The 25,137-nt window shown below is 48.0% G+C and overlaps 1 protein-coding gene across 5 annotated transcripts in view; it reads left to right on the top strand.

Annotated features, from left to right (window-relative positions):
* RESF1 (retroelement silencing factor 1) overlaps window positions 1-9,948 on the top strand; it is a 30,914-nt gene extending 20,966 nt beyond the window's left edge. For 2 of the 5 annotated variants that reach the window (XM_040972217.1, XM_040972216.1), the window contains 4 exons: window positions 615-689; window positions 1,088-6,903; window positions 8,288-8,371; window positions 9,685-9,948. In XM_040972217.1, coding sequence (XP_040828151.1) covers window positions 1,140-6,903; window positions 8,288-8,371; window positions 9,685-9,839 — 6,003 coding nt within the window. In that variant the 5' untranslated portion in view covers window positions 615-689; window positions 1,088-1,139 and the 3' untranslated portion in view covers window positions 9,840-9,948. Of the gene's footprint in view, window positions 1-614; window positions 690-1,087; window positions 6,904-8,287; window positions 8,372-9,684 lie in introns of those variants that run through there. The other 3 variants (XM_040972218.1, XM_040972219.1, XR_005883105.1) reach the window with 2 other exon arrangements.
* Window positions 9,949-25,137: the final 15,189 nt, after the last annotated feature.

Genomic DNA, 25,137 nt, shown 5'->3' with positions numbered 1-25,137 from the left:
CATCCCAATGGCCAGGTCTAGGCCGGGAGGAAACCAGCAGCTAGGTACTCCATCTTGGTCTCCCTTGTGGTGGCCCCCTGCACATTGTCCCGGGGTTGGATTGGAAGCTGAGCAGCTGGGATGGTGGCCTCGCATATGGTGACATGACCTCATACCACAACCCATTATGCCCTAACCCTGGCTCCAGAGCCATGCTGGAAGCAGCTTTTTTCAGTTCAAGAGTGGTTAAGTGTTGGTGTGAATGAGGCTAGCACAGGCTGATCCTCCGTCTGCAAGCACCAGCATGCCATATGGGTGCCAGTTGGTATCCCTGCTGCTCCATTACAATCCAGCCCTCTGCATCCTCAGCTGCTTTCCCAGGCCACAAGCAGTGAACTGGATGGAAAGTGGGGCCAGCAGGATTAGAACTGGCACCCATATGGGATCTCCTTCAAGAAAAAGACTTAAGCTGCTATGCTATTACGCTGGGCTTGAGCCTGTTGATTTAAAAAGAGGCTTTGCTTATGGATTAGTGTTTGTTTATGGCTAGCTATTGTGACAGAGTGCATCAGGGTGATAGTACCCCATAGCTGTGGACAGGCTTGCTAAATTGATTAAATGTTTCAACTTTGCAGAAACTTGGCGCTGCAGCAGCTTCCTGTACCCTGCCCTTCATGCTAAAGCAGTTTGGGCCTGTTGTAATTCCACAGGTAAGGCGCCCTGGCAGAAAGGGCTGTTGGGAGGCAGTTAGTTCAGTTAACTGCTCTGGGCTCCCAGCTTCAAATCTGCATGGCTGTGACTGCTGGAGCCGTGTGGGGAGTGAACCAACAGAATGAAGATCTTATCTATCTGCTTTTACAAGAAGGAATTGATACGTATTTTCTTTGAACAAGTACAAGCAGAAAGTGATTGCTACTCAAGTGATAGCTGTGGTTTGTGATGACTTGTTGTCACACAGTCCATTTTATTGACTTTCTTCTTCCTGAAGTAAAGGTGATGCTTACATACCTTGAATCTTGAGGAATTTTGACAAACACAGTAACTGATTTCCTTATAAAATCTGTGTAGGTAAAACAGCATTTCAATAAAAGATCTTTGTGTCTTGCAGATCCAATGTTGACAACTGACTTTCAAACAGCTGTTGCCATAACAGATCAACAATGAATTGGAACGCTAAGCCAGAGGGTGCTTCATTACCACCACAGTATTCTAAAAGCCAGCCTTTTGGACAGCAGTCTTCTTTGAACCAGCTTCAGGCCACATGCCAGAGTTCTGTCCGCTACCCTGGAAATCCTGAAGCTTGCCTGTACCCCAGTGACCCCTACCCAGTGTCACAGCCTTTACTGGATATCAGGAACTATAAGATAACGCGTCAAGTCCCTGTGTCTGATGTGTACAACAGGACAGTTGTGACTGCACAGACTTCAGTAGAAAGAATGACATTTGCAAACATGAAAAATCCCAAGCAGCTGAGCCATACTTCGCCACTGTCATCGGGAATTGCACCTAGTGCCTGGATAAACCCTCCCGTAAGGACTTCTGTGCCCTCTCACGTGGGGCAGAGCACACCCCAGCACTCCGCCATTGGCTTGGGGGCGCCCAGTGTACACGCACTCCAGGGCCAACAGGCAATATCGGGCAGCTATCATGTGCGACTGCCAGCTGTCCCTTCAAATTCTCTGAGAGAGCTTGTCGCTTTCCAAAGAACCCAGGGGTTTAACCAGTCTTTGCCCGAGCAACAGGTTGATTGGCCGCAGCAGTATACATCCAATGACCTGACCCATTCGGATTACAGGCCGCCTCCGAGGCAGTTCAGTTACTCTTCACAAAACTTTTTACAGGATTCTGCTGTTCAGAAACACAGCCTTGAGCCATCCCCATCGTTACAAGTTCAAATGTTCCCAAATCCCTCACTGACATCACAGCCCAAGCAGGTGGAGGCAACGAAGTCGTATCACTGTGCTGTTCAGACCAATGCCAGACTCCCTCCCCCTCTTCAGCCTTCGGTTCAGCCTGCTTACCCCTGCAGGTACGGAGGTCAGCCGTCACACAGCGCCCAGCGGGTGAGCAGACAGTTGGAAGGGCCTCAGGGTCAAGAGACACACCCTTCCAATGTGCAGAAAGACATGTGTAGCAGCTTCCAAAACATGAGTCAGAACGACATAATGATTGGCAAGTTCTGTAACCTGAAAGTGAACAACAACGGGAGACAGCCTTACACTGAGCCGGTTGGACCTAGCGTGCCTGGTGTTCAGGCCCCTGCTCAGAATGATCAAGAAAAAAGGATAGCTGCTTCCAATCCAAGTTCAGATGCAGTGCTGGACTCGCCCATGATAAAAGAAAAGCTAGTGAGAGATATTAAAACGTTGATGGAAATTAAAAAAAAATTTTCAGAGCTTGCAAGGAAAATTAAGATTAATAAAGACCTTTTGATGGCAGCAGGTTGCAGCAAGATAACAAATGCTTCTTGCAGTGAACCAGGTGAAACTTCTGAATTGTCTTTAAAACAAACTGCCATCATGCAGCCCAACTTACAGGCTATGCCAGTCGCGCCTGCAAACACAGAGGGTCAGCCAGCAACAGTGGTTCCCCCTGAGAAAACACTGAAAACCTGGCAGGTGAATCCCGGCCTTCAGGAGACTCTACGGCAGACGTTAGATCAGCTCAGCCCCGCTCCGCTGACTGCTCCCTGTGCGGAAGAGCGGCCAGCGCCGGAACAAGTTCATGATTTCAGGGTCATGACGTCTTTGAAGACAGTACATCCCGATGTTACGCAGACAATACTGAATAAGGGCCAGCTGCCATCAGACAATTTTGTTGCAGTTGGACAAAATACCCCGGCCATTTCTGAAACAATTCCTGTTTCCCAGAGCATGTCTTATAAGGCGTTTGTAGTTAAAAATAAACTGCTTCTCAATCTACTGACGACAAGTGAGAAGACTGAGAGTATGTTATTAAAAGATGCTCCTAAAATGATTCCGGATTCAACATCAAGCAATTCTGAAATGAATCCCGATACCCAAGTCGCTGATAACCAGGTAACTTTGAAAACAGTACAAATTCCAAGTGTTTCCAATGCAGGTGCTGGTTCCTCACAGAACTCTCTCTGCCTTGAGCAGCAGCCTTCCGCAGATGCAATATGTGGGCAAAATAAGTGTCCTGTGGAATTGTTGGCAACCTGTCTTTCTCTTTGGAAAAAGCAGCCACCAAAAACCATTGAAGCAAAGCAATGTCATGAGTTAGAAACAAACAGAAAAGGCATTGGAATTTCAAAGACTTCGGAAGGCTATGTCGGCTGTTCAGGTGTAGGAAATCTTCAAAATAAAGAAATTGGCTCCTTGCAAGATAACGTAGTTTCAGCAGTGATACAGAATCATGAGTCATCAGGTATAAATGTGACGAAGGGACCAGAACTGCAAGTTGCAGTGGTGACGCCATTAATTCTTTCAGATGTCAAAACTTTGTCAGTGAAAGCAGTGACCGCCGACACTTCACCTGAAGCCATATATCCGGTCATCAAAGAAGGCAGTGTGTGTAGCTTACAGAGTCGCGTGGCCGAATGCCCACAGCCACCCTCGGCTTTGAAAGTCTATCTTGCCAGCTCCATGGCAAGTACTGTGACATCAACCAAGGTTGTCCCACTAACTCCAAAGGAAAAGCAGAACCTGACAGTCCCCAGGAGCTCCCAAGGCACACCAGATCCCAAGATGGGAAGGGATGAGTCAGGAGAAGATGTATGCTCCCCTGCTGGTGATAAGCAGACCTTGCCACCTTCCAGTGAGGAGAGGGCCATGTTGCAGATCGACAGCATTTGCTCCCTTGTCGAAGGTGATATTTCTTACAATTCCCAAATAGCAAAGATATTCAATGGCTCCCCCGTGAGGAAAGCAGAGCCCCATCAGGAAGAGACTAGTAGCAGGCAACAAAAAGAACAATTAGAACCTAGTGCTGTAGGTGACGGCTGTGATGTACAGGATGTGCTGGTGCAGTGTGCAGGTGGTCCTGCCCCAGAATCCACACCGCCAGAGCCAGTACAGCCTCTTGGACCATCCCCTGCTGAGTACGTGGTACCCAGTGGAGCAGCTCCACAGGAAAGCAGTGGGGAGTGTGCCCAGAAAACAGAAAGCACAGCTGCCGGAAGCACTGAGCAAGAGGTCTGTGGTCAGGAACTCAGTACAGGCAGTAGTTTGTCTGCCCAGGATCCTCCGAATATTGAGCTGGATGATGACCAGACATCTGCCTTGTACCTGCAGGACCAGCTCTCAGAACTGCTACGAGAGTTCCCCTATGGCATTGAGGCTGCGAACATGCCTGAATGTAGTGCACAGCAACCGGGGCCAGCTAGCACCTCTGAAGATTGCACTGCTGCTAAGACCGATGGTGATGCCGGGGAGTCCACAGAACAAATACAGATCACAGTGTTAAGCTCAGAGGAGATGAAAGAACTGTTTTCTGAAGAGGATGAGGATCAGCCTGATGATGCAATCAGGTTAGTAGAAACCCAGCCAGAGAAGTCTGTCCAGGAAGTCAAGAGCCCATGTTCCCCAAAAGCCCCAGCAAAAGAACAGCACCGTTCTGTGGCCCTGGACACAGAGAAGGACAGCATCTACTGCTGTGCACTGGGCTGGCTCTCCTTGGTCTATGAGGGAGTACCCCAGTGTCAGTGCAATTCCACCAAGGAGTCAGCTCCAGTAGGAGAAAAAGGCAGCAAGGATGAGGAGTGTCGTCTTCTGGAGGCCACCACCCATCCCCAGAGTGGAGGGGCCTCTGCTGCAGTGGCCTCCATCGCTTCTCCGAAGGTGACCAGGACTCCTCTGGAAGAGAAGGACCCCTTTCCTGAAATACAAGGCAGTACTGCGGAAGGTGCATCCCAAATGAAGCAGAGTCCCTGCCCGTGGCCAGCACCAGAACAGCCTGGTGAGTCTTCATCACAGCATGATGGCACCGATCTAAAAGGTGGACCCCCATCAAGGGAGGGCAGCTCACTGAGCACAGAGAAAACACTGCCGGGTCAGTGTTCATCCAGGTATAAGAGCAGCAGCCTCAAAGATCATTCTGGAATGAAAGAGAAGAGTTCATTGAGGACAGAGTGTGGGCTCACTGTGGGTCAGTTCCCACCTAAGCATGATCGCTCCCACGTGAAAGATAGATCCCAGTTAAAAGCCAGCTGTACCCCGAGGCCGAAGCAAGAATTATCTGGTCACTCTTTGCCCAAAGGTGACAGTGCCAATACAAAGGACAAGTCCCAGTCCAAACAGAACAGCTCCTTCCGGTTGAAGCAGGAACTACCTGCTCAGTGTTCACCGAAATGGGACAGTAGCAGTAGCAAAGGCGCATCTCAGTCCAAACAGAGAGGCTCCCTAAGAAAGGAACACGCGTTAGCTGCTCAGTGTTCTTCCAGACGGGACAGCAGCAGCCTGAAAGATAAAACCCAAATGAAAAAGGGTTCATCAAGGACAGAGCGTGGCGTGGCTGCTCAGTGTTCACCTAAATGTGATGGCCCCAGTGTGAAGGACAGATCGCATCCCAAACAGAGTAGCTCCCTGAGGACACAGCCAGAATTAGCCACTCCGGGTGCCTCTAAATGTGATAACATCCCAAAAGAGAGATCTCACACGAAAGAGAAGAATTTATTAAGACCGGAGCACAGCCCAGTTGCTCAGAGTTCACCTAAATGTAACAGCTCCAGTACAAAGGACAGATCCCAGCCCAAACAGAGCAACTCTGTGAGGACACAGCCAGAATTAGCCACTCCAGGTGCCCCTGAATGTGATAAGAAAACAGATGCCTTGAGTGATAAGGATAAAAAGGAACGGAAATTGAAATTCCACGTGGTGACTTTTAAGGCCAGAGACTCAGAAAAATCATTTGGTGAAACAGCCCTTCAAGGAAAACTGCAGAAGCGTTACAAACCATTAGCACCGAAAACCACGTTACAAACCATTAGCACCAGCCAAGAACAGAGTACCCCGAGTGGCGTTTCCGCACGGTCACTATCGCCAGAAAAGACAAAATTGAAATTCAAAGCAGGTGGCTCCAGAGTAAAATATTTGGAAAAAAGGAAGCTAGATGTAGGGAATATTGTGGATATGGAGGTAAAGAAAAAGAGATGTGATGAGCAAGAGGAGAATAAAGGCAGCCCAAGTGTGCCCTCACCACCTGGCCCCTCATCAAGCCTGTGCGAGAGCGCCGCTGTTAAAGAACAGACAGCACCCACTCCTCCATCTTCAGACTTGAAGGCTGAATCATCCAAACCTAAGCGAGTCATAACAGCCAAAGAGTACTTAGAAAGACGGAAGCAGAAAGAAGCAATGGCGAGTAAGGCTTCCAAGGAAATCAGCGGGACAGGCGTGCCCACCGAGTCTGAGCCCACGGCAGCTATCAAGCTTCCAGCGCAGGAAGGGAGCTGTGGGAAGGCAGGGGAGAAATGGGCCAGTGGCGGATTGACTTCCAGTGAGCCCTTAAACCCTTCTGCAAGCCATACCAAAAACCTCAAGAGCTCCCATTCTGAGGCATCTAAGATGCACACCATTGCAAAGAGCAATAAAGAAAAAGCTGATGGAAAGCAGCCTGACAGAATGGAGGTGGGTCAAGGCAAATTAGACCAGTTGACCAGTGCAAATGACACCGAAGCCAGCCTGGCACCTTCCCAGGCGAAGGATCAAAGGAAACTGTATCTGAATAGGGTTGCCTTTAAATGCACCGAACGGGAAAGCATTTGTCTCTCCAAGCTAGACAGCGCACCCTGGAAGCTGAGTGATAAGGAACAAAGTGTGCCTGAGAAGCCTAAAGTAGTTGTATCCACAGACAAAGCACGCCAGCTGGAATTCAAGTTGTGTCCGGAAATGCTGTTGAAGAAGGCAAGCCCCAGTGGAGAGGACAGGGAGCCGCAGCCTCGTGTGAAGGAGCAGGCCCCTGCGCAAGGTGCAGTATGTTTTTTCTTGATTCTGCATGTTAAGAAGTTGGAGGACAGCAAGCAGCTGGCTGGGAGAGATGCCGCTGTGTCACGCCACTTGGGGTGTTGTGAGGTTTCACTTCACTGGCACTGTTTGTGGTGTACTTATTGGCCCTTTGTTATAAATTGAAGAGCATTGGCAGTAATGACAAGACTTCTATAAAATTGTGAAGCTTATCATATGTAATTTTAAAATTTAGTACCAAGAGGGTTCGGGTGTGAAGAATATCTCTTGTTCGTAAGTTGTGTCTCTCATTTCAAAGGCCTTGGTTTTGATCACTTTTTTCCCCCTCTTTGTACTTGGAATGTTAAAGCAACCTTGTCAGTTGGAAGCTTGTCCTTAGTCTGGGGTGTTTGGCCTTGAGCACTGTCACATTTCTGTTCCTACATGTGGAAAAGGGTCACTTTATTGTCATCTTTGAAACCAATGACAGTGCCAAAGATAGTTTTTTGTTTTTTGTTTTTTTGTTTTTTTATTTTAAGATTATTTTTATTGGAAAGGTGGATATACAGAGAGGAGAGACAGAGAGGAAGATCTTCCATCCAGTGGTTCACTCCCCAAGTGACTGCAACAGTTGGAGCTGAGCCAATCAGGAGCCAGGAGTTCTTCCGGGTCTCCCACACGGGTGCAGGGTCCCCAGGCTTTGGGCCATCTTTGACTACATTCTCAGGCCACAAGCAGGGAGTTGGATGGGAAAGGAGGGTAGCTGGGATCCTGGCACATGTAAGGCAAGGACTTTAACCACTATTGCTACCGTGCTGGGCCCCAAAGATAGAGTTGTAACCTCATAGCTGCTCAGTGTGGATGTGCAGGTTGAGTGATGTCAGGATTCTAAGCCTGTGTACTGCTCTGCCAGTGTAGGCTCAGGGTAGGAAAGCAACGGTGCATTGAGGCACCCACATGGAAGAACTGAAAGGACCTCCGTTGCGTCTTGCTGTGCTTTCCTGAATGTATGTGTTGGAGAGCATCAGTTTGTAGGAGAAGCAGTGCGTTTTATTGGAAGGTGATGCCAGTGTGTGATTTGTGGGAAAAGGTCCTTTCACTTGGAAGCTGAGTCTTACGGCCTTGAGTGTCTCATGTAGTTAGGACACTGCCAGTTGCCCTTTAATGTGGTGTGATGCATTGGTGTTGGGCCCTGCGCGGGAGGCGGGGCCCAGCAGGGTTGGGGGATGGTAAGCTTGGAAGACGGTCTGTTCGCCGATCTGGAGCTATTTGAACACATGCACCAGAGGTCATTTCTTTTTTAGGCCCCAGGTGGGTTCTGTGATGTGTGGGTAAAATGTATCTGCTTGCCTTTAAAGATGTTTTCAACTTGAGTGACTTTTCTTGATAACATCAAAAATCATCAATAGTTTCAGGAATAAAAAGTACAAAAGAAGACTGGATAAAATGCTCAGCCTCGAAGAAAAGGATGCAGGAAGCAAGCCAAGAAATAGGTAAAATTATTCTCTTATTTGTTTCTCTGCCAGTCTCATGCACATTGCATTTTGCTAATGATGCTGTTGTAAAATGATTTTTACTCATGTTTTTTTCTTATTCATTCAGTGTTTGTGTGGATGAATAGTAAGGGCATCTTTTGTTCTGAGCTGTGGGCTGGGACGCTTATATTTCCTTTTAACAAGAAAAACGCTCCTTATACCAGATTGTAAATATTTGAAGGAAGTGCAACAGCCTGAACACATATGGGATATCAGCACTTATAGATGGAGAATTTACCCATTGAACCACCACAGCAGCTCCTACACACAACTTCTGTTTACACCCCTTGCTCCTTTTCTTTTTTTAAAATACTTACTCATTTTTATTGCAAAGTCAGAGATACAGAGAGGAGGAGGGACAGAGAGGAAGATCTTCCATTCAATGATTCACTCTCCAAGTGACCACAACGGCCTGAGCTGTGCCCATCCGAAGTCAGGAGACTCTTCCAGATCCCAAGGCTTTGGGCCGTCCTTGACTGCTTTCCCAGGCCACAAGCAGGGAGCTGGATGGAAAGCGGGGCTGCCGGGATTAGAACTGCCACCATATGGGATCCCAGTGCATACAAAGCAAGGACTTGAGCCACTAGGCTACCACAACAGGCCATTTTTTTTTTAAAGATTTGTTTATTTTTATTGGAAAGGCAGATTTACAGAGAGAAGCATCTTCTATCCATTGGTTCATTCATCAGATGGCTGTATCAGCCAGAGCTGAGCCAGGTGCCAGGAACTTCTTCCAGGTCTTCCATTCATGCGTGTCCAGGGTCCCAAGGCTTTGTCTGTCCTGTACTGATACCTCAGGCCACAAGCAGGGTACTGGAAGGAAAGTGGAGCAGCTGGGATACAAACCCATGCCCACATGGGATCTGAGGCATGCAAGGCGAGAATTTAGCCACTGGGCTATTACACTGAGTTCTATTTTAAAACTCCTACAAGTGAATGCACACTTTCACTCTGAGTTTTGTTTTTGGCTTATTGATGTGAGAGACCAAGCGAATGAATTCCCTTATGCTGATTCAGTTTCTAAATGAGATGAGCAGGCTCCACGCCAGGATGGTACAGACCCAGCAACTCAAGCCAGCACCCCTTTCTGGAAGTGGGAGGGGAGAAGTGAAAATGGAGCCAGGACTGCAGACTTTGCCCTTCAGTGTGAGGCGTAGGCCTCTAGTGTTACACCAAAAACACCCTCTTCTGTCTGAATTTTGCTTCATTGTAAATTGGTCACACCCAGCATTAAACATAACAGTAAGTAACTAAAACTTTTATCACCTTAGATGTGAATCCAAGACTTTCTAAAAGAAGCACCAGTGCACCTGGATTTGAGCCACTGCAGAACTCTGGGAAAGACTCGAAAGTGACATTTCAAACCTACAAGCAGATGTACCTGGAGAAGAGGAGCAGGAGTCTGGGCAGCAGTCCTGTAAAATGAGCACAGCAGGTGACCAGAGCGCCCTGCTGCAGAGCCTCGGTTGCCACAATAAAGATGGGTTGGTCAGATTCTGGCTGCCGCCTGGGTTCCCTGTTTCATGAATATTGCTTGGGAACTCTGAGTAAACAAGCATACACAGATGGTGCCTATCACGGAAGCCATACTACGCATGAACTTCTGCGTGGTTGAAGCAAGCTTGCCATGTGATAGACGTGTGTGCAAATCATCCTTGGAAGTGCTGCCTGCGTGTGCTGAGGGAGGAGTGTCACTCGTGGTCTGGTTCACCAAACTGCGCTTGTCCGTACGTTCTCATTTCTAAGCTACATTAACAGAATTTATTTTTTAAGAAATACCCACTGTGAATGTCAAAGTATCCTCTTATGTATTTTATATATAATTGTCAACTTTTTTCAGAAGTCTTGTTTTCTACTTGTAAAACTGAATGCAATTTTTTGTATTCTGTTTTCACATTACTTTTCGTACCTGGAATAAACATTTATTTTTTTAAAAAACCAACAGCAACTGCATTTAAAATCCTACTGGTTTTCTTTCTTTGATTTTTCTGCCCACACATCAGCAATTGTAGAGAAAGTCTGTAGTTGTAGCGTTTCAGATCATGTTCAGTTGAGAGGACAGAAGATTTTGACTTACAGTGTCACATTCAAGATGTCATTAGTTCAGTGTTTCCGGGTTTGCACTGTCTGCTCATTTGAAAGGCAGAGAGAGATTCCAAAGTGTGTTTGCATCCTCTGCTGCGCTCAGCTGACACCTCCCAAGAGCTGAGGCTGTGCCAGGCTGAAGCCAGGAGCTGAGATTTCAGTTGAACTTCCCCTGGGTGACAGGGACCTCACTGCTTGAGCCGCTATATGCTGCTGCCCAGGGTGTCACTGCCAAGAAGCTCGAGTCCGAATAGGCTAAGTCCAGACCAAGGCCCATTGATAAAGGGCATCCCAAGCAGCAGCATCACTGCAGGGCCTCTGGCTTGTGGTGGGTACCTTTTTGTTGTTGTTGTTTTTTATTGCAAAGTCAGATGTACAGAAAGGAAGATCCTCTGTCTGATGATTCACTCCCTAAATAACCACAATGGCCGATGCGCCAATCTGAAGCCAGGAACCAGGAGCTTCTTTCAGGTCTCCAGTGTGGGTGCAGGATCCCAAGACTTTGGGCTGTCCTCAACTACTTTCCAAGGCCACAAGCAGGGAGCTGGATGGGAATCGGGGCTGCTGGACCCAGAACCGACACCCATATGGATCCCAGCGCATTCAAGACGAGGACTTTAGCCACTGGGCTCCTAACTTCATTCTGTAATGATTATGTTTTCATTTTAAAATTAGTTGGTTGTAAGTCAGGATGAGGAATTTACCTGTAAAGAGAATGATTCTTGATGAAAGACTGAAGGTGACCCCTGGGGACTGTTTTTGTGAGAAGTGAAAGATAAAAGGAAATTTGAAGAAACGGAAATTGCAGTAACAGATGCAGATTACTTTTAGAGAAAACATGGTTACATGCATCAGCATGTTTTGTACAGTTCATTTGTAGATGTTTGCCATACATTTCTAAAATCAGAAGGATTTTATTTATTGCTATTTAATGCTTTATTTTTGATGATTTTTACATAGTTGACCAGGTTGAGAAGGGTTAACGACTAGGAGAGAGTAAGTGAAACCATTGTTTCCAAATCTTTCCCCTCTTCCTGTATCTGTGGGAAAGGGCAAAATTAGGGGGGAAGCCACACCCAGCTTCCCAGTACCCGGGAATAGGGAATGGCCACCCAGTACCATCCCAGAGTACCCGACATAGGGTTTGCTCCAAAGATTCTGCTCCAGTGGCTTCAATAATTCTGAAATGTGCATCTTGCTGATCCAAGTATGAGGGAAATCCTTCAATGTCCATTGGCTGGCACAGTCCTCTCCAGAGTCTCCATTTTACCCAGATATTTGCTTTCAATGCTTGACTGGGCAATTGGGCAGTTGAGCAGTTTGTTCAGCTGGGTTGGATCACATGCTTGCTAGTGGAGTCTACAGCCCACCAGGGGAGTTTCAAGTTCCCCTACCAGGCCCACTCCCAGACCCAGATCTCTGGCACCAGGGCCTGAAAAACCAAAGTGTAACTCAACATAGACGTGTAAGATTGTTTTATAGACCATGCCTCAGTGGATTCTTCAGCTTCACTTACATTGTTACGTATTCTTTCTGTTCAAACTTCTAAAGGTCATTTAACACAATAGATCATTAATTACATGTGCCCAAACTATGAAACTCGATATAATCAAAAGGCAAGAAGCACAGGCAGTGTGGCTGTGACTTTCCTTCTGGGATCCAAGCCATCTGTCCTCAGTCAGTTCCCCAGGCTGTCGTTAAAGTTGGTGAGGGACTGCCATTCTCTCTCAGCTGGGAGGCTTGGATGTGGATTCTGTCACTGGGCTCCCCAACAACTTGTGTCCAGATAGGCAAGTTACTTTATCTGGACCCTGGGAACACCTGCCTGGCACACTCTGGATTCTTCTCTGGGCTGACCCAGCACCTGCTGCTTGCCAGCTTCCTTAATCACAGTTCTTTTAACCTCTGGAATGCAGACCGATGTCAACTCCAACACTTGGTTATGGTTACTTTGTGCTAACAACATCTACCTTTTTTTTTTTAAGATTTGGTTTTTTTTTTTTTCCAAGTAGCCATAATGGTCGATGCTGTGCTGATCTGAAGCCAGGAGCCAGTAACCTTCTCCAGGTCTGCCACGAGTGCAGGGTCCCAAGGCTTTCCCAGGCCATCCTTGACTGCTTTCCCAGGCCACAAGCAGGGAGCTGGATGGGGAATGGAGCTGCTGGGACCAGAACCGGCGCCCATATGGGATCCCAGTGCATTCAAGGAGAGGACTTCAGCTGCTAGGCCACACTGCCAGGCCCAACAAAATCTACCTTTAAGCCGTCTGCTTTCTGTTACAATAGAGAGTAGAATTTGTCACCTTGACATTCTTCAGAATATCCATCTGTTTCTTTGTTGGTATAACCTAATGGGCACAGAGGAGCAGAAGGCAATAAGTATCATAGAAAACGTATTCAAATACAAGGATACCAGACGATGAGAAAGAAAATCTGCCCCAATTCATGGCTTGAGAGCATCACTGACGTCAGGATCTGACCTTCATGTAATGCACATCGTAACACTGACCAAAGGAAAGAGGTACATTTGCTGGGGTTTGGAGCAGCATCCATCACAATGAATGATTTATCAGGGGGCTCACTTGACTGATTTCCCATGAAGCCGGAAATGGGGAGGGGGACTGGAGAGTTGGCCCAGGCTGTGGTGCATGCTGTCCTACCTGTCAAACTTCCTGGCCCCATGATGCAGGGAGTCTATAAGTCCTGGACCATGGTCAATCCTGAATGGAACTCCAAGATGGGGAACCTGCGTGGAAGCAGAGCAGCCCACTTGAGTCCTGGAGACAGAACTGAAGCTGCTCAGTGCCACCTGTTTCTCCTGCTTTGCTTGCTGGCCACCTGTCTGCACACCTGGATTCCTGGGGAGATCACAGAGGAAAGCCCCATTGGGAGAGAACCGTGGAAGACAACCTCATCATTTGCAGGAGCTGAACATCAACGTCATGGGCTACCTGTACCATAACTCCCCACCACTGCCTGTGTGAGAGCCAAGCCTCAAGTGTGATGAGATGAGAAGCAGAGATAGAACTGTTCATTGCCCTGCACAGCACCTGCCCACTAACCTAACACAGGAGGCAAGAGCCGATCTAAGCAGCTGCCAGTGCATGGCAACGAATGCCCTGGCTGGTATGTACTGTGGAGTAGGCACTCAGCTTTCAGAGTGATGGGATGTCTGGTCAGGTTCTTCCCACTCCTCCATCCCAGGTGACCCTGGTGCTTCATAAGTGGTGGTGCAGCCACAGGGAAGGAGGCTGTGCTGAGGCTCCCTGGCCTTCTGCTTGGCTGGGTGCCCATGTGCTGAGTGGCTATGCTGGGCCAAGGCCGTGTGCCCAGGCAGATGGGAACCTGGGCGCCACTTGGGGGCAGATTGATCCCACAGACCATACCTGACAGAAGGAGCAGCAGCCTATCCTCATGTGAACATATACGGGATTTGCTTTTGCTTCCTAAAATACTAGGCTGGCACTAACCTGCCATGGTATGTGATACAGAGCATGGATTACCAAGGCACTGGTTGGCAAGGAAGGACATGGTGGACTTGATGGCATGCACAGAATAGATGAGCCATCCCACAAGCCCCACCCACCCAGAAATGCCCGGCTGTGCGTATGATGGGCTGTCCTGCCAACAGCTCAACTACTGCTACCACTAGGAAACTGGCCCTGCTCGATGAGGAGGCTGCCTAACTGGATGAACATGTGACTTGATCAGTGAGCCCAACAGTCAGGGATGGCTTCTGTTTAAGCTGAAATGTAATCCATGCACCCCTGGGAGGCAGGCCATTCCATGGTGTCTTGTTGGAGCATTCAGAAAGTTCCAGGACCACCAGCACTGTCCAGTTCCAGGCCATTTGTGTCTCCTCCAAAGTAGCTGCCATGAAATCCTTAGCAGCTCACTGTCTACCTACCCAATTCTGCCACCAGTCCCTGTCAAGCACTCACTCATTTTCCAATCTGTGGATTTGCAAATTTAAAAAGTTCATGTGAAAGGACACATACCATGGGTCTGACTGCTCCCATTTAGCATGTTTTATCCTCGTGGTAGTATGGTTAGCTCCTTTCCATGTTGAACAATTTTCCATTGTACAGACTTTTAAAGAATTTTTTTAAAATCTATTATTTTTTATTGGAAATTCAGATATACAGAGAAGAGGAGAGACAGAGAAGATCGGTCCAATGAGTCACTCCCCAAGTGGCTGCAATGACTGGAGCTGAGCCGATCTGAAGCCAGGAGCCTGGAGCCTCATCTGGGTCTCCCACACAAGTGCAGGGTCTCAAGGCTTTCAGCTGTCCTCGACTACTTTCCCAGGCCACAAGCAGGGAGCTGGATGGGAAGCTGCCGGGACCAGAACCTGTGCCCATATGGGATCCCGGCAAGTGTGAGGAGAGGACTTTAGCCACTAGGCTACTATGCTGGGCTCAAGAATTTATTTTTATTGGAAAGGCAGATTTACAGAGAAGGAGACACACAGAGAAAGATCTTCCATCCCATCCACTGGTTCACTCCCCAAATGGCCATAACAGCTGGAGCTGAGCTGATCCGAAGCCAGGATCCTGGAGCTTGTTCGGAGTTTCCCAGGTGGGTGCAGGATCCTAAGGCTTTGGGCTTTCCCAGGTCACTAGTAGGGAGATGGATGGGAAGTAGAGCAGCCAGGACACGAACCAGCACCCATATGCATGGATCACATTTCAGCTTAAATAGAAGCCATTCCAAACTTGACTGGCACTTGCAAGGTGAGGATTTAGCCATTGCGCCATTGTGTCGGACCCAGACTTTCATTTTTAAATCTAGTAATCCACTTAATGATAATTACCTTTCCATTATTTTTAAAAATTCTTACTTATTTGAGAAGCATAGAGAGGGACAGAGACAGGCATAAAAAGACATGGAAAGAGATCTTCTGCCAACAGGTTCACTCTCCAAACTTGTGCACTAGCCAAGAGCCAAGAACTTAGTTTAAGTCTCGAACAAGAGTGGTAGGTGTACCCCATGGTCTGCCTCAGCAGGAACCTGGAGCGGAGGAGAGTCAGGGCTGAAACCTGGGCGCTCTGTTATGGAATGCGGGTTTCCCAAGCAGAGTCTTACCTGCTGTGCGGAATGCCCATCCTTTTGTAGGGAGTTCTTGTCCAGGAAGATAAGCTTGGTAACCTCAGCATGTGATTGCTTGTTGCTATATCTCAGAAGGTAATTTACAGGAGCAATTTTCCTGTTAAGATAACTTGCTTGCTTGCTTGCTTGGATCAAATGCTTGCCTGAGCAAAATCCTCATTTTCTTGTTGGAAGGTTTTCCCAGATATCTGCATTAGAAGATCGTCTTTGAACCACTGGAACCTGGACAGCAAGCCCTTAACCTTCCCTGGTCTGCCATCTTCTGAAATGCGATTTCTGTCAGGGTGGCCCACCCTGGCACAAGTGAAGCTGCCTCTTGCAAAGCCTGTGTGCCCTATGGGCACTGATTCTAGTCCCAGCTACTCTGCTTCCAATCCTACTGCTTGCTAATGCACCCAGGAGAGCAGCAGAAGAGGCACCAGCTGCCTGGCACCCTGCAGCCACAGGAGCCCCACTAAGGTTCCTGGATCATGGAGTTTGCCTGATGCAGCCTTCGCACATGCAGTCATTTGGGAAGTGAAACAGAAGGGAAGATCCTCTCTCCTCTTTCTTTCTCTCAGTCTTTATTCTCTCGTGCTGCATTTCAAATAAATGAATCTTACATTAACAGACTGTACGGATTTCAAAGTATTTTTTACAAATATTTTTTAAAGATTTTTTAAAAATTTTATTTGTTTTTATTGGAAAGGCAGATCCACAGAGAGAAGGAGTGACAGAGATCTTCCATCCACTGGTTCACTCCCTAGATGGCTGCAGTGGCCATGAGTGAGCCAGGCCGAATCCCGGGGCTTCACCTGGGTGTGTCACATAAGTGGCAGAGGCCCAAATAGTTGTATAATCCTCCACTGCTTTTTTCAGGTCATTAGGGAGTTGGATCAGAGGTGGAATAGAGACTTGAACTAGCTCCCATGTGGGATTGCTGCAGCCCTGCCTCAGATCTCCCAGGACTCTGCATTGTTCTGAAGGTCATTGCCATAGCCTTAACACTACTCAAGGCACTGCTTTCTCTGGCTCCTATCTGTATCGAAGCTCACCTCTCTATACACATACACACATACATACTACCCTCTCCCAGTCTCTCATTGCTGTGCAGCAGCTCTGCTCCTTTCATGCCCCACATTCCTGGTGCACTCAAGGCTTTCACATTCGCAGATCCCTTGCTGGGTATACTTTTTCCCTCTGCCCTTTATCTACACTTTGTCCTGCTGCCCTAATGCACATTTCTAGACTTCTGCTGAGACAGCACTTCCCGGGACAGTCCCTGGCTCTGCAGCCTGGCTTGGCTTCTTGCCCTGGTCATTTTCTTTGCACTCTGCCACCTTCTCAGGGCACACGCTGACCTCTGAGTGTCCCAGCCAGTGCACTGCATGGTTTTGCTGTGGCGTCTGTCCTCTTGGCTACTGTTTTCTGTGTCCACCCACCACAGAGAGGTGCTCCAGGGATCTCTGTAGAGCGGAGCTTCTGCACCAGGGACCAGCGTTGTGGCACCATGAATTAAACCACCAACTGTGATGCCACAATCCAATACGAGTCCCAGCTGCTCCATTTCCAATCCAGTTCCCTATTGATGCCCTTGGGAAAGTAGTGGAAGATAGCACATGTGCTTGGGATCCTACACCTACATGATGGGTGGAGTTTGGGGCTCCTGGTTTCAGCCTGGTGCAGCTCTGGCTGTTTGGGCTATATAGGGAATGAACCAGCAGATAAAAGCTCTATGTCTCACCTTCCACTCTCCCTAGATATTCTGTTTCAGATAAATAAATCTTAATTAAAAAAAATCTTCATCTACATCCCAGTGCTTTTCTTTACCATTGGCCTCTCAATACAGGACAGTATGTTAAAACCGTGGACTTCTTTCCCATGCTGGAGTTCTGGTAGATACATATCTAGACAAATGTTCCAGAGGCTCAGTGTGCGAAATACTCATCTGTCAACAGATGGACTTGGATGCAGGAAGTGCAGTGGCCATGGGACTTTATTAAGGTCTTGAAAGAGCGGGTGTCTAGTAAGCAAACACTCCTGGTACAGCTACAGTGATTTATTTCCCAGCCCATAAGTCACTCCCCTGGTTCCTCATTGGCTGAGTACTATGGGTGTGCAATCTACCAAAACGGATGTTGAGTAAATTTCATGATTTCTTTACAAGATCATCTTTCTCCTTCCTTGGATACTATTGTTCCTTTCTGTGAACTGGCCACTCCTACAACCCTGCTTGCCCAGGGACTTTCCAGATGCATGCATGCACTTGAGCAGTTGCTACATCTGTGAGCTATTTGCGCAAGCCCCATGGACTTTGACAGTTGCCACATGTGTAGGCCATTTACCCAAGTCAGTTTATAACAATTTTCTATTTTGTCCTCTGTGTCGAAATGGGCCACCACATGTTTTCTTGCACTCAACTACAACTACTTGGAGGTAAAGATGTGGAAAAGCTCCAATGTCTGGATTTTTTTTTTTAAGATTTATTTATTTATTCGGAACTCAAAGAAGGCAAGAGAAAGAATCTGTCCACCAGTTCACTTTCCATATGGCTCCAACAGCCAGGTTTGTACCAGGCCAAAAGCAATAACTTCATCTGAGTCTCTCACATGGATGGGAAGGTACAGCGGCTTGGGACATCCTCCATTGCTTTTCCAGGCATGTTAACAGGGAACTGGATTGGAAATGGAGCAGTCAAGACAGAAACTAGTGTTCATGAGGGATGCCAACAGTTCAGGCTGTAGATTTGCCCAGTGTGCCACAACACTGGCCCTTTTAGGCAAGGAGAATCCCCAGTGGAATCTTGGCTTGTCATTCTGGGTGAACTGCCATCCTCATGATGTCCCCCATTGGTTCCAGCTCTGTGTAGGGTCTGGGAGGCCTGACACTCAGGGAGTGATTCCTCTGAGGAACACCGAGATACTGCTCCCTCCTGCAGGCTCGGGTGAACACCAAGTGTCTGGCCTCCTCTTTACTTCTTCTGTAGGAAAAGGCAAGTGTTGGACTCTGTCATTTCAAAAATCTATATTATCATCCAATTCTTGAAGGGGTTAGGCATCTAGAAGGTTTGGAAAGTTCAAAAGAAATTTTAAGATCAATAGCAAATCCCTACACCCTTTTAAAAAATGTATTTGAAAGGCAGAGTTACAGAAAAGAATGAGAGATCTTGCATTTACTGATTCATTCCCCAAATGGCTGCAATGGCTAGAGCTGGGCCAGGCCGAAGCCAGGAGCCTGGCTCTTTTCTATGGGTACTTGGCCCATCTTTCACTTCCTTCGCTGGTGCAGTAGCAGGGAGCTGCGTTGGAAATGGAGCAGCTAGGATGTGAACCAGCACCCATAACTCTGGCTTCTGTAGAAATTAGCTGACATACATCTTGAAAAGGTAAGGGAAAATTTTACTGTAAAGTTATCAAAAGAAAATGTTTTGGGGGGGGGGGGCGCGATTTAATCTGTTCTTTCATTTTCAACAGGGAGCACAAACCCAGACTGAACAAATGTTGGCATTTGGCTGTGTCTGCTTGTGTTTCCGTAACTCATTTCTCTCTCTCTCTCTCTTGTTTTTTGCACTGAAGTCCAAACCCATTTTTGTGTCCTCTTGAGCCTTAGGCTCGCTCACTTCCTTTCCTAACCCTCCTCGCTGCTGGTGTGCTTCCTTCCCGCTGTGGCTTTGTCACTTCCCTGCTGCTCATTTTCACAGTTCTCAAATTAGAAAAATGTCTATCTTGTGATGAAGAATGTGGGATGACAACGGTTTCATTTCCCCTCTGTCCCTTGCCTGGAACAAAGAGGGAACTGCCGAAAGGGTGCCCAGCAGGTGATATTCCACTGTACCCCACCTGTTTCATGGGACAGATCCAAACTCCTGGCCGGGCCTGAGCAGCAACCTTGATTTTTGTCTCAGGGATTCCAAACACGGTCCACTAAGAGCTGGTGCAGGAGAACTCTAGTCACATGGGAATGGGTGCCTGGGCATCAGGTCTCTCTGTACCTCCCTGCCTGTCCCTGGGACGTCCCCAAGCACTGGTGTTCAGCTGGAAAGTCCCCAGCTTGGGGCCGGGGTGGGGGGAGGGGATGTGTGTGTGTAAGAGAGAGAGGGAAGAGATATGTGTGAGTGTGTGTGTGCAGTGGCCATAAATAGCAACAAGGAGAAAATGAACAACAGGTGCAGTTGGCTTGTCAGTTACTCAGTGTGACTTCCACATAAGGACATAAGGTTCGACAAGGAAATAGGAAGATGCGGAAGGCCAAGGCCGCATTATGTGTCCCCAACATCTGCCTCCCCTGGTGTCAACATGCTCAACAGCCCCGTGCTCTCTGCCTCCGACCTTGTGTCCTTCGTGGTGGCCATTCTCTCTGCGGGGTCAGGGACCCTGGGCATCCCCCAGACCTGGTTTGGGTTCCATAGTTCAAAACTAGTCTCCCAACAGTGCTGAGTTCATACTGGAGCTTTCTGAAGGCCACATGTCCGCTGTCTTCAGCAGGCTAGACACCAAAGAGGTTTGCAAATCTACCACACAATGCCTGTCTTCCCAGTAAATATTGTGGATTTGGGAAAACATAAGTTTGTTTAATAAAAAATGGGTTGCTTGCACTGATTGCTGCCATTTTAAACAGGAATTAATAACTCCTTCAAAGTTCTTAGTTTTTATTTACAATGTAGCAAAAACAAATATAAACTGCAAAGAAATGTCCAGTGGAATCCCCAGCAATTTTTTTTTTAAGCTTGAGAGTCGGAGAAGCAGAGAATGAGAGAAGCTTGTTCACTCCCCAAGTGCTGCAGGAGTTCAGGGTTGGGCTGGACTCAAGCCAGGAACCAGGAACTGAGTCACAGGGGAGGCAGCTACCCAGCTGCCTGAGTCATCACCGCAGCCTCCCAGGCTGTGTGTGAGCCACGACCCAGGGCCAGGAATCAAACACCTACTCTGCCAAGGACCAGCCTGTCCTAGCCAGGCTTCTCACTGCTTGGCGCGATACTAGCCCCTTCAAAACTTTTTTTTTTCTCAGTATAAATCATGAAAATGCATCAAAATGAGTTTTTCCTGAGCTGGAAACATTTGAGAACTGTTATTAATGCGGCACCTGCTATTCTGCCTCTCTGAAGACTCATCCTTGTTCATCTTCTGTAAATGACAGGTGTCCTCCCTCTGATCGTTCTTCCACTCCCAGAAATTGTTTTACCGCTGATTCTCTCATCAGTTGTTGCTGTATAATGGTTTACCTCCAGTTTTTGGTTTTGGTTTGTTTTAGAAAACTATTCATTTGAGGCAGATAGCCTGTGAGAGAGAAAAGCAAAGTGAGAGAGAATGTTCCAATTGCTGGTTCACTCTCCAAAAGTTAAGAACAGCTGGGGGTGGTGAAGGTGTGGCCTTCTCAACCCAGGACTCCTGTGTGGGTTGCGGGACCCCAAGTATTAGAGCCCTCTTCTATTGCCTTCTAGGTGCTCACTAGCAGGAAGGCACAGTCAGGAGTGGAAGTGGGGTTCAGAGCCAGCACTGTGACATGTAATGTGGGCACCCCAAGCAACACCATACCACCACTCCAATGCTGGCCCTTACCCACCACCCCAACACCAGCCTCCAGTGTTATAGGACCAAAGTATTAAAAAACAAAAAAAAAAAAACCAGAGTGATACAACTTTCTAGAAAGTGGTAAGGAACCCGATAGATGCTTGTCCTTCCTGAAATTAAAAATGACATTACCAGTTTTTTTCTCTTTCAATATTGCCCGCACACATGCATCAGTGAAGTTGGCTGGCAGATCGAACGGCCAGCTCTGTTACTAGAAGAAAGGTGACTTAGGCTGTTCCTAAGCTACCACTGTGTGTCCTTGGCTTACCACAGGTACAGGCCCTCGGGGAAGGATTTAAAAGCAAGTAACCTTTTTGAGAGCTGACCTCAGGAAACCCTGCTAGTGAAATGTGAACGGAGAGGGAAGGCTATTAGCAAGAGCTGATGTCACGACAGCTGCACAGTGGCTCACTGCAGCTTAATCCTGCAGGGCCTCTTCGGGGTAGAGCACGCTTCAGGGATGTGCTGTGGGGTGGGTGAGGGAGCTGACACGTTTAAACGTCAACCAGCTCCAGTCATTGGACGGACATGCAGTGCTGGGGGAGTGGCTGAATTCCAGCTGCCAGGGAAATCTTGACAGCTGGAAGTCAGTGGGGCTTGTCCTCTGAAGGGAGGAGCAGGGACACACACCAACTGGGGAGTCCGCAAGACGCTGGCTTTGCTGGCTCCATCCCAAGTTGGAAACCTAGGCCCGGGAACAAGCACGCACCTGAAACCTTCCCTACTCCACCATCACACTTTGTGCTCTGCCAGCCTTCAAGTCCCTGCCAAGGCACATGTGACTGAGCCCTGTGCTACCCAGAGAGACACCCTCTGCCTCCCTCAGAAGGCTGGTATGGGTGCATTTCCACTGATCAGACCACTGATCTGATCGTGTATTTTCTTTGTGCCAGAGGTGCTCAACTTCTCACCCCCGACTCACACGCTAGCTCCTGGTGTTACACGCCGACTCTCGTGGCTCTGCCATCTAGAATGCCTTATGGCTGCTCCGGCAGCGGATGGAGTAGTGTGTCCCATTTCTCTCCCAAGCCCCGCTCAGCTCTCACCCCAGTCACAGCACTTCCCCAGTCCTTCCAGGTACAACCAATTGAACCAGGCGTCGGTATTTGGCGGTTACTCCTGCTGTCGGTTCAGCCTTCAAACCCGTGGAGTGCCAGTGCCAGGCGCTGTGAGTCTGCCCCAGGAAATGTGAGCTCCTCAGTCAGTGTGCCCAAGTTTCTAGGTTGCTTTTGACTCTCAGAAACTGCATCATGGATGTTTGTGAGATGAAGTTGAGTCAAGGCCTTGCTCACAAACCCCATTATTTTTTTTAAAGATTTATTTATTTTTATTACAAAGTCAGATATACAGAGAGGAGGAGACAGAGAGGAAGATCTTCTGTCCGATGATTCACTCCCCAAGTGAGTGCAACGGCCAGTGCTGTGCCGATCCGAAGCCAGGAACCAGGAACTTCCTCCAGGTCTCCCACGCGGGTGCAGGGTCCCAAGGCTTTGGGCTGTCCATGATTGCTTTCCAAGGCCACAAGCAGGGAGCTGGATGGGAAGTGGAGCTGCCGGAATTAGAACCGGCACCGATATGGGATCCCGGCATGTTCAAGGCGAGGACTTTAGCCACTGGGCCACTGTGCCGGGCCCAAGCCCCATTATTTTGTTATCCAACTATCTTTAGAAAGTTCACAGGAAATGTATACAATGGAAAAAACCATGCATGGATTTCAATTTGTTTTTGCACCAAGATAAACATCTGTCTTCTTTTTGAAGTACCCTCTTGCTCTCTGCAGTCAAAGAGAAGAGAAGGATTCACTGTTGTTATCCATTTGATACATAAGTTCAACAGTATTTTGAACTACAAAGTGGGTTTTATTTAGTTGTGTGGATCTATTTCATCAGAAAGCTTATACACGCTCCAGAGAGCTGCCTTGCTGTCTCCCCTTTCGTCCGAGTCTTACTTCATTTGCAGAGAGGACTGCTCAAAATGAGCTGCCCTCCTCTTGATCGATTAGTAAAGGAAGGAGTTACTCCAAGTGCCCAGACTGGCTTTGGGTGCTGATGCCTGGGATGGAGGAAGGGGCTCTGGTTGTTCGGTCTCCCCTGAAGCCAAGTTGGCTTCTGTACTTGTTTGGTGTACCTGCTAAGAATTATTTGGAAAGCCCAAACTCGTCGGAACAGATGGTTCCCGGCTGCCACATCTTTGGTGCTTTGGGATTAACTAGGTGCGTTGTGCAGAGAGCTCCTGACCCTACCACTCAAAGCGGTTCAGCGAGGATCCCTTCCAATGCTGATAGGAGATCCCTAAGGCATCTCATGAATCCAGTTTCTTCTGTGATCCCTTTCATCTTCAGGGCCCTGGAACTTAGCTTTGAGGGCCCACACCTCATCCTTTGTCCCATTTTGAGAACCACATTTAAATGCTGTCATCGTGAATATTTGTATTATTATCCACTGGGATGGGTCTGGTAGACCAGCACTTTGAGCTGCTAGCTTCTTCCATGATCTCCCAATAGTATGTTGTGGCAGTTGTGCTGTAAGCCGAGTGCTCATTATAAACAGCAAAGACCATCTGCCGGCCTTTTCACAATCTTTGCCAGGCATTCCCCAGCCCACACCTCGTGTTTTGCAGGCTGCAAACTCAGTCAGAGCATCCAAACCTGACAGCCGGGAGTGATGGGCTTGCTCGGATCTGAAGTGACGGGGGAGAGGTACTAGACGCTGATGCCAGAGACTACCTGGTACACCTGCCAGGTGCTCTCTCACTTCTGAGAACTGGACAAAGCCCTTAGGCCACCTGATCACAGGTTAGTTAAACATGGGGTGAATGGAGAAAAAGTGATTGAGTAGACAGGCGTCTGGGCTGTCTTGTTTTAACCCATTGTGTCCCAAACTTTCAATTTTGCAACTACTTCAGTTCAGATTCACCATGAGTGTATTTATTATTCAGTCTAAGTCTTTTCAGGTGTCCCTGCTACAGAAGAATGAGGCTTAAGGAGTAAGTGGCTTCACTATCTATTGTGTCACAAAGGTGACTTATGAAGAAAGTTCATAGCAGTCCAGACATGTGGTACAGCAGCCTGGTAGCCTCTTGCCTGCATCTCAGGTGGAGATGCAGGGCTCAGATCCTCGCTGCTGAGATCCAGCCTCCTACAGATGAATGCCTGGGAGGTGGCAGGTGATGCTACCTGCATAGAAGATTCAGATGGAATTCCTGGCTCCTGGATTTGACTGATCCCTCCAGATGCTATAGGTATTTGGGAAGTAAAACTGAAGATGGAAAAGGTCTCTCTTACTTGCTTAAATAAACATTTCTTAAGCTCGTGGAAAGTAGAATGAAAACTTGTTTGTTTTTCCCAGCTGTAAGCAACTGCCTAGATTGTACTGTGTTACATCGCTGGGAGATGTACCAAGACAAGCATCTATTTTCGTTTTGAAGTACCCTCTTACTCTATGTGGCCAAAGATGAGGGAATGATTCATTGTTGTCATCCATTTAATGCAAGTGTTACATCGCTGGAAGAAAAGCAGCGAGTAGCTGGCGGGCATTCTGGATCTGGTTAATGCCAAATTTGTGTTAACTATACCAGGATGCCAGCACAGTTGCTTATTATTATTCTTATTTTTAAGCTGAGTGGGGAAGGTGGGGAATGCTGGGCTGGGACATGCCACCCAGCCCCAAATGGGGGTGCTACAGAGTGTCCGGGGAAGGGGGTCTGAGGAGGTATTGGAATGGGAGAGCCGAGGGCGTGTTTGACAGGGAAGGACAGTCCTCTGGAGTCCTCCATGATCTGGCCTGCTGCACTTGCAGCTAGGTGAGAGAACTGAGACAGAAAGCTGTAGATAAGGGATACTGGATGGCATGTCTGGGTCAGGCCAAGGCACTCATTCATGTGGGGTACCTAGATTGCCCACTGGTGCTTGTAAAAGCTGGGGCTGGGGGCATGCCTAGCTGCCACAGTAATCACCTGTGAGTGTTGGAGCAGGACTGGACCA

This window comes from Ochotona curzoniae, unplaced genomic scaffold (assembly GCF_017591425.1).
Source record: "Ochotona curzoniae isolate NIBS_2020 unplaced genomic scaffold, NIBS_Ocur_1.0 contig_2235, whole genome shotgun sequence".
Classification (NCBI taxonomy): Eukaryota; Metazoa; Chordata; class Mammalia; order Lagomorpha; family Ochotonidae; genus Ochotona; species Ochotona curzoniae.
Note: the sequence above shows the minus strand (reverse complement) of the source record. Positions and strands in the feature narration are given on the sequence as shown.